General features: G+C 38.6%; 1 protein-coding gene across 7 annotated transcripts in view; it reads right to left on the bottom strand.

The window, feature by feature from the left end:
- The window catches only part of HIPK3 (homeodomain interacting protein kinase 3), a 103,636-nt gene that overhangs the window by 57,847 nt on the left and 33,135 nt on the right, over positions 1-12,654 (bottom strand). For all 7 annotated transcript variants that reach the window (XM_049890857.1, XM_049890858.1, XM_049890863.1 and 4 more), the window contains exon 2: positions 4,600-5,695. In XM_049890857.1, coding sequence (XP_049746814.1) covers positions 4,600-5,695 — 1,096 coding nt within the window. The remainder of the gene's footprint in view (positions 1-4,599; positions 5,696-12,654) is intronic.

The following is a 12,654-nucleotide window of genomic DNA, read 5'->3' as shown; positions in this document are numbered from 1 at the left end:
AGTCAGTCAGTCAGAAAGGAACACATACTGTAGGATTACATTTACATGAAAAGTCCAGAATAGGCCAACTATTGAGACAGAAAGTAAACTGGTTGCTTAGGCCTGAGGGAAATGGGGAGCGGGGGTGGGGCTTCCTTCTGAGGTGATGAAAATGTTCTAAAATTTATTATGGTGATGGTTGTACAACTCTATGAATATATACTAAAATCCGTGAAAGATGTAAGGCAGAAACCTGTCAGAGAAGGAAAACTCAAGTATTTTCCACTAAAACGAGAGAGAGAAAAGTGGTAAGACTGCACTCAGTCAAAAGTGTAAAACTTGTGAGACCCAGAAAGAACAATGCAGTCCCCGTCAAGTTCCGGCTCTCACAGGTTTCACTGTACTAAAAGCCATTGAATTGTACACTTTAAAAGGATGAATTCTATGGCATACAAATTATATCTCAATAAAGCTGTCAAAAAAAAAAAACTTTAAGAACTCTACCATGATTTTTATTTGAAGGCCTGATACATGTAGTAGAGTAACCTATATCACTTAGTTTGGACGCATTATCAGGAGGGACCAATCCCTGGAGAAGGACATCATGCTTGGTAAAGTAGAGGGTTGGTGTAAAAGAGATCCTTAACAAAATGGACTGACACCGTAGCTGCAACAGTAGGCTCAACTATATACCTACTATTGCGAGGATGGCTCAGGACTGGGCAAAGGATTGTTCTGTTACACGTGCGGTCGCTATGCGACGGAGCAGACTTGACAGCACCTGGTAACAACAATTTCTGTAGCCACAATGTATGGTGTTGAAAACCACCTCATTATAGACTCTCAGAAACTTCTGTTAAAACTAAAACCACTTAACAACCTTATATTTGTTGAATAAAGATTCCTAATCAAAAATAACAATATAGTTTATGATACACAAAAGAAATAACCAGCAATTTCAGCACAATACTTGGCGCTTTTAGGCAAGGGTGGATTGGTGAGAGAGAATGCTCTCAAGTCTAATCAATCCTGGCTCCTGCTCTCCTCCGGAGGTTCATTTAGAGGCCATTTCTATCCGGAAGCCTTCTCTGAACCCTCTGATAAGGCTAAGGGCTCTCCTCTGAGTTTCCATAGCACCTTGCACGCACCTCTGCTTTAACGTTTCCTTTTTCTCCTCCATTAAATGATGAAATCATGTATTAGTCACTTCTGTATCCCTAAAAAACCAAACCCATTGCCATCGAGTCGATTCCGCCTCACAGGAACCCTATAGGACAGAGCAGAATTGCCCCATAGGGTTTCCAAGGCTGTAATCTTTACAGCTACATCTTTCTCACGTGGAGTGAGTGGTGGGTTCCAACTGCCAACCATAAGCTTAACCACTGCTCCACCAGGGCTCCTCTGTGTCCCTAGCATTTAGCAAAGTGCCAGGACAGCAAAATGGCTCAACAAAAATTTGTCAAGTTAAACCTGTAGTTTGAATTTAAACTTTCCTGACTTGTATTTGTCTGCATGTCAGACTTTAATAGAAAACTGCCTCAGTTTCCTAATTTTCAAATAGAATTCCACCACTCATTTTACCTAACTCCTCAGGATGATGTGAGAAACTAAAAACACATGTAAAAGCACTTTGGGGGAAAAAAAAAAGTAGTATGTATACAATGTTCTTTTATAAAGTGCCCTAAATAAAATATTGGTTATTATTTTCTGAATTTTTCTACGTACTTTAATTTGTTACAATCAATCCCTGGAAAAGGACGTCATGCTTGATAAAGTAGAGGGTCAACAAAAAAGATGACCCTCGATGAGATGGACTGACAGTAGCTGCAGCAACGGGTTCAAGCATACCTACTATTGGCAACATTTTGTTCTGTTATACAGGGGGTCACTGTGAGTTGGAGCAGACTCGAGAGCACTTAACAACAATTTTGGCACAGGGGCTTTTTTATCTTTGATACTCCAAGGTCTAATATGGCACAAGGGGTGGGAATGTCCTACACAAGAACTGATAAGTCTAATTATTTACGGTAACATACCTTTCTGTCAACTATTACATGCATGTTTTTATTTCAATAGCAATTAATGCTAAACTACTCAGGAAAGTAGCAAAGAATATAACTGTGATAGGGGTTACTTTACAGTCCATTTTCCTGTCTCTATGTTTTGAAATGACTCAGAACCACAGGCTAATGTTCTATATTAAAAAAAAAAAAAAAGGCAAAAAAAAGAAAAACCCAAGAAACTCCTGACCTGAATGTTGCCACCAAACCTCATAAATACAGCACCTTCTGCTGCTAAAACCTTTTATGCATTCAAGAGCCCTACGTGCTCTTGACAGAAACCATACTCAAGCAGCTGAATTTAGAACATGCTGACCTTGAGCAAATCAATGCCCTTAGCATGTACTTCTGGCTTATATCACCGGAGGAGCTAGACAGCCTCACCATCTATAGTAGTCAACAATTTCTGGCCACTGTCCCCTGTCTATTTTAAGATATCCCTACTACATTTCTGTGTGGCTCAGTTCAAAGAAACAGAGTAACAAATGAACCCGTGTTTAAACACAAATCATTTACCTTGGAATTTGGGGTAAGTGTGTTCCTACTGTGCTTAGCTCAAAAATATTTAATTTGGTAAGTTTCCACTTCCTGCTTTCATTTAAAAAAAAAAATTTCAACAAAGAGTGAAAAACCAAGTATAAGACACTTTGCTTATTGCATAACCAGATTTATAAGTAACCTAGTCATAAGCCAAGCCAAAATTGGCCAGGTTCCAAACAAAATAAACACTGAAAATGGTTACCTGCCATTTTCATGCAAAATTACACTAGATATTAGAACAGTATGCAATTAAGGAGCAGACTACCATTTTACTGATCTAAATATTTACTAACCCTTAAATTTAACTGACACAGTCTGCTTTTTATTTTTTTTACCCAGGCAACATCCACTAAAATGCTAGCACTGGTCTTTGTTTATAAAAAAGAATCTCATTTTTTACTTTAAACACAGAGGCTGTATAGATTCTGAAAGGTAAATTATTTACCTGAAATTTGTATACAAACACAAACTAGAAACTTCAAATTGTATTTAGCAACTATTCACAGCTTTCTTTTTTTTAATTCCCAAAAGGCCCATGAAAAGGCCTAACTCTAGAAACTATTACTGGAAAATATTTAGCCTTTTAGACTGCTTTTTAAAGGGCTAAATAAAGCCTTTTCACTTTCACCCAAAAAATTTCGAATCTGGTGATGGATGGAACAACATGATGACCATACTGAATTGCATATGTACAGACTGCTGAAATGGCAAATGTTTTGTTACCTATATATTTACCACAGTTAAAAAAAAAAAAGAGATGTCAAATCAACAAAAGGAGCCTCGGTATCACAAGAGCTAAATCTGATATGCAGCATAACGCAGGACCCAAATAAAGTGAAGTCATTTACTAACAAGTGAACTAAATATAGAACCCAAATAGCTGGAGACCGGGGTTTATATAATATGCGAGCAGACTACTGAAAGCTCTTAAGACAGAATCCACGGAGTACAAAGGGAAGAAAAGAAAAACGCTTACCTTCGCATTGCTGTTAAATAAGATTATAAAATTATTTTTCCAGAAAAAAAATCACCTAAAAGCTAATCTTCTATTTTATTAAATAGAAAAAATATCTGTGGGAGAGTAGAAAGGAGCCAGTAAAAGTTGGAGGATTCTGAAATTTAAGTGCAGTATATGTGGCTATGTTTACACATAAAATACTCAGACGATCTAATTATATGAAATATTAAATAACACTTGCTACCCCAATCTATTTAGTTTGAACCATATGAAACTCTTTCTAACATTTAAAGACTTCTGTTTTATCATTAATCACCTATCATTCTTTCAGGTCTTCTATTAACAATAAAAATAGTCAGATGTCTTCTTTGGCATGGAACCTGGCACTAGAGATTTCTATTTTACTTGGGCAGATTTTATGCCTAGATTTTTCAAAATCTTTTAAAACCTCAAACCTAAACATTAACCAAAGCAGTCTCTTTAACCATATATACACACACAAAATGACTTAATTAGCAGAAATTCAGCATTTATTAAATGTATCTTCTCACTTATCAACTATCTCATTATGACATTTCGCATTTATGACAACAGTAAAAAAATCTATTTTGCACACTAACAATGTATGTCTGGCAACAATGAATGTTGAGGCGCGAGGCAAGAGTAACGCTAGTTGCGATGGTTAAAGTTAAGTGTCAACTTGGCTGAACAATGATGCTCAGTAGTTTGGCAGTTAAATAAAAAAAAACTCCAACCCATTGCCATCGAGTCAACTGCAACTCATAGCAACCCTATAGGGCAGAGCAGAACTACCCCATAGTGTTTCCATGGAGTGGCTGGTGGATTTGAACTGCCGACCTTTTGGTTGGCAGCCAAGCTCTTAATCAATGCACCACCAGGGTTCCTTGGCAGTTATGTAATGATGTAATCTGGCAGTTATATGATGACAAAGTTATCTGCCATTTTCTCGTAAAACTGGTTTCACATAACAACCTGGTCTTTGGAACATTACCATGTCGGTAAGTGAGGAGAGGGTATAACTCAAAAGTAGTTGTCACCTACCTGTAGTACCGAGATTGTAGATATGTTGAACAAACAGTCTTTGATACATGACTGGCAGATCCAAAGTCTATTACTTTAACCCTGTATGGCTGCCGAACAGGATCCACCAACATAATATTCTCCGGTTTGAGGTCAGCATGAATTAAACCAAGACTTTTCAATTTTTTCAGTGCAGTGGCCACTTGTTGAAGAATCGGCCGAATTACTTTTAGTGGCAAGGGACTGAATTTATTTTGTTTCAGGAAATCGTACAAGTTTTGTTCCAGCATCTCAAAGACTAAACACGTATGGTTACGGTGCTGAAAGCATTCGTAAGCACGCACAAAGTTATATTCATCAGCATTTTCAGTACTGAGTCTTGCTAATATGCTCACTTCTATTTGACCTTGACGTGCATAAGAAGGATGATTCTTCAAAATTTTGATTGCCACGATTTCATTTGTTCCTCTTTTCCAGCATTTAACTACCTGGCCAAAAGTGCCTCGACCAAGAAAATCAAGGACTTCATAAGTATTTTTCATGGAGCATAAGACTTCATGCTGTACTAACTGATAGTCACCTTCTCCAGTGGTACAATTCTGTTTTGATCCTGTGGTAGCTGTCACAACTGTCACTGGATTCCCCATGTTCGTTTGCAACATTGCAGGAAGTATGGACAATTCATCAACAATCTGCATTGCGCTGCTGTGATTATCCAACTCCTCACTCTTGCGCTTCAGTCCACATCGCTGGGGGCCTTCTAGGAAACTGAACCTGTCTCGCCAAGCCCCTATCTGAGGTGCCTCCACTTGAGCCTGCTGCGCCTGAGCTATAACCTTTGTAGCACCTGCAGCGTTTTTTAAAACAACAGCACTTGTCTTCAATGAAAAGTTGTGTCCTCGAGGTCTGTTAAATGGTATCTTTGTCTGAAAAGCACTACCCTTTGTGAGAGGATGAGAATTTCCAAAGTTTCTACCATTCACATAGGTCCGTGGATAGTTTCTTTCCTGGAATACACAACTGCTTGGCTCTACTTTGAGTTTCTTGACACTACAAAAGGCACTTGACTGGGTTTGATAAACATATGGTGGGTAGACCAAGACTTGTGAGGCCATACCTGCAAAAGAAAAAGAGAAGAAGGAAACATGAGCAAAAAATAATTTAAACACAATATAAAGCTCATGAAAGAAAACTTCCAACGGTCAAGTCCATAAACTGTAAAAATAATTAAATTCCATTAAAAGGTTTTTCCCTTTGAGAAGGTAAACACTTCCAACATCTTCATTTTAGTTATTTAGCACTTTAGCCATTTTTGTTATCACATAAAAGGTTGGGAATAAAGAGCTTAAAGGGCATTTAATAATTAATATTAACTGAGAAACCATATCAACCACTTTCTCCCCAAAAGAAATAGTTATAGATCCTTAACTGTACACATTTGGCAAAAGTAACATATTCTATCACCAAACTAAACCAGTGACATGGAGAAAACATACATATTAAATAAGCAGTTTATAAGCATAGTTCTTAAATTTAAAGCTCAAATTAATTGCCTCAGAAAAAAAATCTATGCCTGTTTTAAAATGTCTTAAATACATGTTGGCAGGGATTTTAGATAAAAATGAGGATGCCCATATCATGAATAGCTGATCCTACATTCTACTCAATAAATATATTATTATCCTTTGGTACTAAAAGAAGTAAGTTAATGATTTTCTACCCAGTAACATTTATATTGTCTGTCTTATCGATTTGTATTTTATTATATAGATATCCCTTTGAACGCCCTCCAAATTAACAGTCGCTGTTGTTGCTGTTAATTGCCATCAAGCAGATTCCGACTCATGGCAGCCCCACGCGTACGGAGTAGAACGGCTCCATAGGGTTTCTGTGGCTGTGGCCTTTCAGAAGCAGATCACCAAGCCTGTCTTCCAAAGCACCTCTGGATAGGTTTGAACCTCCAATCTTTCGGTTAGTAGCCCAGTGCTTAACCATTTGCACCACCCAGGAACTCCTGATCGTCATTAGTACACTTATATTTGAAAAATAGGCTATTAAAAACCAAACATTCTAAAGTCCCCAAAGACTCAGTGACATTCTGTTTATTTTGTTGCACTGTATCACTGCATCCAAAAGGATACAAGGCTTTGTAGGCAAAATTTCTAACACTATAGATTCACAAGCATTAAGTGCATAATGATTTTATAAATAACATTTAACTCTAATTCTGATGTAACACAGCTAAGAAAAAAGAATCTAATATTTTGTACTCGAACACCAAGATCCTACTTGATTTTCTTCCCAACAACCCTTATTTCAGTAACTTAGAATTTAAATGATACGAAATCAATCCAGCAACTGCTGACCTATGTGTGTTGTTGTTGTTGGGTACCACTGAGTCAGTTTTTGACTCATAGGGAAACCACAATGTAATGTTAAGACTGATCAATAAGGGAGGAAAACAGCTTCCCTGGAGCCCAACTCCTTGACTCTAATAAAGAGGGTTTTTTTTACTGGGTTAATCCTATCATAGGAAGCCCTGGTGGTGGAATGGCTAAGCACTCAGCTGCTAACTGAAAGGCTGGCAGTTCAATCCCACCCAGCAGCTGCATGAAAGAAAGACCTAGCGATCTGCTTCTGTAAAGACTACAGTCAAGAAAACCCTAAGGTACGGCTCTGCTCTGCCACATGGGGTCACTAGGAGTCACTATGACCTATGTATAGGAACTCATCTTAAAAAAAAACAAACATGGCACTGATCAAAAAAACAGAAAATAACACATGCTGGAGAGGCTACAGGGAGACTGGAACTCTTCTGCACCTGCTGGTGGGAACGCAAAATGGTACAACCATTTTAGAAAACAATAAGCCTCCTCAAAAAGCTAGAAATAGAAATGCCGCACAATCTAGCGATCCCACTCCTAGGGATATATCCAAGAGAATAAGACCCAGCACGTGAACAGTCATATGCATTCCCATGTTCACTGCAGCATTATTCACAACAGCAAAAAGATGGAAACAACCCAAGTGCACATCAACAGATGAATGGATAAACAAACTATGGTATATACACACAACGGAACACTACGCAACGATAGAGAACAATGATGAATCCGCAAAACATTTCACAACATGGATCAATCTGGAAGGCATGATGCTGAGCGAAATCAATCACAAAAGGTCAAATACTGCATGAGACCACTATTCTGAAAACGTTTACACACAGACAGAAATAATCTTTGATGGTTACGAGGGAGGAGAGGTATGGGGAGGGAAAAACACTAACTTAGACAAGAGGTAAGTGGTAACTTTGGTGAAGGGTACAATAGTACACAATACCAGGGAAGTCACCACAACTTGACAAAGGCAAAGTCACAGAAGCTTCATAGACACATCCAAACTCCCTGAGGGACCAAGATACTGAGCTGAGGGCTTTGGACCATGGTCTCGGGGGAAATCTAGCTCAACTGGCATAACCGAATTTATAAAGAAAAATACATCCTACTTGGGTGAGTAGCATCTGTGCCTTAAAATGTCATGAACAGCCATCTAAGATATATCTACTGGTCCCACCCAGTCTGAAGCAAAGGAGAATAAAGAAAACAAACAAACAAACAAAAAACAAGGGAAAGATTAGTCCAAAGGACTAACGGATCACAACTACCACAGCCTCCATCAGGCGGAGTCCAGCACTAGATGGTGCCTGGATACCACAACTGACTGATAGGGATCACAATAGAAAGTCCCAGACAGAGCAAGAGAAAAATGTAGAACAAAATTCAAACTCACAAAGATAGACCAGACTTACTAGTTTGACAGAGACCGGAGAAACCCTGATCGTATGCCCTACGGACACCCTTTTAACTAAGAACTAAAGTCACTCCTGAAGTTCATCCTTCAGCCAAAGTTTAGACAGACCCATAAAACAAACAATAACACATGTAATTCAACCATGTATACAAGACTAAATGGGCACACCAGCCCAAAAGCAAAAATAAGAAGGCAGGAAGGGACAGGAAAACTGGAAGAATGGAAATGGAGAACCTAAGGTCAAAAAAGAGGTCAGTATTGACACACAGCGGGGTTGGCAACCAATGTCACAAAGTAGTGTATTAATTGCTTAATAAAAAACTAATTTGCTCTATAAACTTTCACCTAAAGCACAATAAAACAAACAAACACAACAACAAATCCTGAGTATCACACTAGAAAAACTGTAGTTACACAGGTATTCAATATGCCACCCAACTACTTGGTCTGTAAAGGTTAAGTCAAAACAACCACTTGATAAAATAACAATTTAAATTAATACACCATGTGTCTGACTGCACAAAATTACCTTGGAATCTCCCTCACGGTGACATCCTTATTCAAATGATCAATTGTAATGATAAGAAGATAGGTGTTTTGCATGATCTAATTAATGTCCTCCACATCTACCCTAGAACACTTAGCAAACTCCTTTAGGTTCAGATGAAGGTAATATAATACCTTCTTGCTGAAGACTCTCCTGAGACACACACTTACCACTCACCCTTCAGGCAGAATTGGGCACTCAAGGCTCTCAGAGCTTATTCTTCTAATTAGCATTCATTACACTATATTAGATTGTAATTTCAGTGTATATATCTGTCTGTCCCACTAGATCTGAAACAAAGTGCCCAGGATACAGAGATGGTGTTGAATAAATGCTGGTTGGTTGAGTTAATTTCAAAATACCTCCATTCTTCACAATTAAACAATCTGTAGTATATTAAATATGCATCCTATTATTCTAACACATCACAACATCAATTATTTTAACTCAGAAACAAAAAACTGCCATCACAATATGTCAATATACTAGTAACAAAACTAATAACAGCTACCAATTACTGCGGGGCATTGGTGGCTCAGTGGTAAAATTATCGCCCTGCACACGGGAGAACTGGGTTCAATTCCTAGCCAGTGCACCTCATGAGCAGCAACTACCCATCTGCCAGTGGAGGCCTGGGTGTTGCTATGATGCTGAACAGGTTTTAGTGGTGCTTCCAGATGAAGAGGGACTAGGAAGAAAGGCCTGGCAATCTACTTCTGAACATCAGCCAAATAAACCCTATGAATCATGATGGTCCAATCTGCAACTGATCATGGGGATGGCACAGTACTGGTCAGTGTTTTGTTCTGATTGACATGGTGTCACCGTAAGTCTGGGCCAACTAGACAGCAGCTAACAACAGTAACTCCACCACCTACTCAGCACTTACTATGCACCAGTTTAATAAATGCTTTATTTATAATTTCTTATTTAATCATAGCATTATCTTCCCAATCTGCAGTTAAAAAAAAAAAAACTGAAGCCCAAGGTCACATTGTTAGGGTATGCTAGAAGAATTAAGAGTTGTTGGTGTTGTTAGGTGCCATCAAGTCGGTTCCGACCCAAGGTAACCTATGTACAACAGAACGAAACATTGCCCGGTCCTGCACCATCCTCATAATTGTTATTATGCTTGGGCCCATAGTTGCAGCCACTGTGTCAAACCATCTCGTGAGGGTCTTCCTCTTTTCACTGACCCTCTACTTTACTAAAGTACGATGTCCTTCTCCGGGTTCTGGTCCCTCCTGATAACATGTCCAAAGTATGTAAGACAAAGTTTTGCCACCCTTGCTTCTAAGGAACATTCTGGCTATACTTCTTCCAAGACAAAACTGTTCGTTCTTCTGGCAGTCCATAGTATATTCAGTATTCTTTGCCAACACCACAATTCAAAGGAATCAATTCTTTGGTCTTCTTTATTTGTCCAGCTTTCACGTGCTTATGAGGTGACTGAAAACACCATGGTTTGGGTCAGGTGCACCTTAGTCCTTTAAAGTGACATCTCTTCCTTTTTTAACACTTAAAGAGGTCTTCGGCAGCACATTTGCTCAATGCAAGGCGTTGTTTGATTTCTTGACTGTTGCTTCCATGGGCGCTGATTGTGGATCCGAGTAAAATGAAATCCTTGACAACTTCAATCTTTTCTCCATTTATCATGATGTTGCTTACTCGTCCAGTGGTAAGGATTTTTATTTTCTTTATGTTCAGGTGTAATCCATACTGAAGGCTGTAGTCTTTGAACTTCATCAATAAGCACTCCAAGTCCTCTTCAATTTCAGCAAGCAAGGTTGTGTCATCTGCATATCGCAGGGTGTTAATGAATCTTCCTCCAATCCTGATGCCCTATTCTTCTTCATATAGTCTAGCTTCTTGCATTATTTGCTCAGCATACAGACTGAATTAAGTATGGTGAATGGATACAACCTTGCCACACACCTTTCCTGATTTTAAGCCATGCAGCATCCCCCTGTTCTGTCAGAACGACTGCCTCTTGGTCTATGCACAGGTTCCTCACGAGCCCAATTAAGTGTTCTGGAATTCCCGTTCTTCACAATGTTATCCATAATTTGTTATGATCCACACAGTCCTTTGCATAGTCAATAAACACAGGTAAACATCTTTCTGGTATTCTCTGCTTTCGGCCAGGATCCACCTGACATCTAACAATAGTATCTCTCATTCTACATCCTCTTCTGAATCTGGCTGGAATTTCTAGCAGTTCCCTGTCAATTTACTGCTGCAACTGCTTTTGAATGATCATCAGCAAAATTTCACTTGTGTGTGATATTAACGATATTGTTTGACAATTTCTGCATTTTGTTGGATCATCTTTCTTTGGAATAGCCACAAATATGGATCTCTACCAGTCAGTTGGTCAGGTAGCCATCTTCCAACTTTCTTGGCATAAACAAGTGAGTGCTTCCAGCACTGCTGCATCTGTTTGTTAAAACATCTCAATTGGTACTCTGTTGGTTCCTGAAGCACTGTTTTTGGCCAATGCCTTCAGTGCAGCCTGGACTTCTTCCTTCAGTACCACTGATTCTTGATCATATGCTACCTCCTGAAATGGCTGAATGTCAACCAATTCTTCTTTGTACAGTGACTCTGTATTTCTTCCATCTTCTTTTGATGCCTCCTGCATAGTTTAATATTTTCCTCAAGAATTCTTCAATATTGCAACTTGAGGTTTGAATTTTCTCTTCAGTTCTTTCACAGCTTGAGAAATGCCAAATGTGTTCTTCCCTTTTGGTTTTCTAACTCTAGATCTTTGTACAATTCATAATACTTTGTCTTCTTGCACCACACTTTGAAATCCTCTGTTCAGTTCTTTTACTTCATCATTTCTTACGTTTGCCTTAGCTACTCTACATTCAAGAGCAAGTTTCAGAGTCTTTCTAACATTCATTTTGGTCTTTTCTTTCTTTTTCGTCTTTTTATTGACCACTTGCTTTCTTCATGTATGATGTCCCTGATGTCATTCCACAGCTCGTCTGGTCTTTGGTCATTAGTATTCAACTTGTCAAACCTATTCTAAAGATGGTCTCTAAATTTAGGTGGAATATACTCAAGGCCATACTTTGGCTCTTGTGGACTTGCTCTAATTTTCTTCAACTTCAATTTGAACTTGCATATGAGCAACTGATGGTGTGTTGCACAGCTGGACCCTGGTCTTCTTCTGACTGATGATATTGAACTTTCCCATTGTCACTTTCTACAGAAGAAGTCTATTTGGTTCCTGTGCATTCCACCTGCTTAGGTCCACATGTATAGTAGCCGTTTATGTTACTGAAAAAAAGGTATTTGCAATGAAAAGGTCGTTGGTCTTGCAAAATTCTATCATGTGAATTCCGGCATCATTTCTATCACCAAGGGCATATTGTCCAACTACTGCTCCTTCTTTGTTTCTACGTTTCGAGTTCCAATCACCAGTAATTATCAATGCATCTTGATTGCATGTTTGATCAATTTATGACTGCAGAAGGTGGTAAAAATCTTCAATTTCTTCATCTTTGGTATTAGCAGTTGGTCCATAAATTTGAATAATAGTCATTATTAACTGATATTCCTTGTAGGCGCATGGATATTATCCTATCACTGACAATGTTGTACTTCAGGATAGATCTTGAAATGTTCTTTCTGACAATGAAAGCAATACCATTCCTTTTCATCATTCCCAGCATTGGTAGGCCATACCAAGGTCTGATTAAAAATGGTCATTA

Source organism: Elephas maximus, chromosome 7 (genome assembly GCF_024166365.1).
Source record: "Elephas maximus indicus isolate mEleMax1 chromosome 7, mEleMax1 primary haplotype, whole genome shotgun sequence".
In the NCBI taxonomy this organism is placed as follows: Eukaryota; Metazoa; Chordata; class Mammalia; order Proboscidea; family Elephantidae; genus Elephas; species Elephas maximus.
Note: the sequence above shows the minus strand (reverse complement) of the source record. Positions and strands in the feature narration are given on the sequence as shown.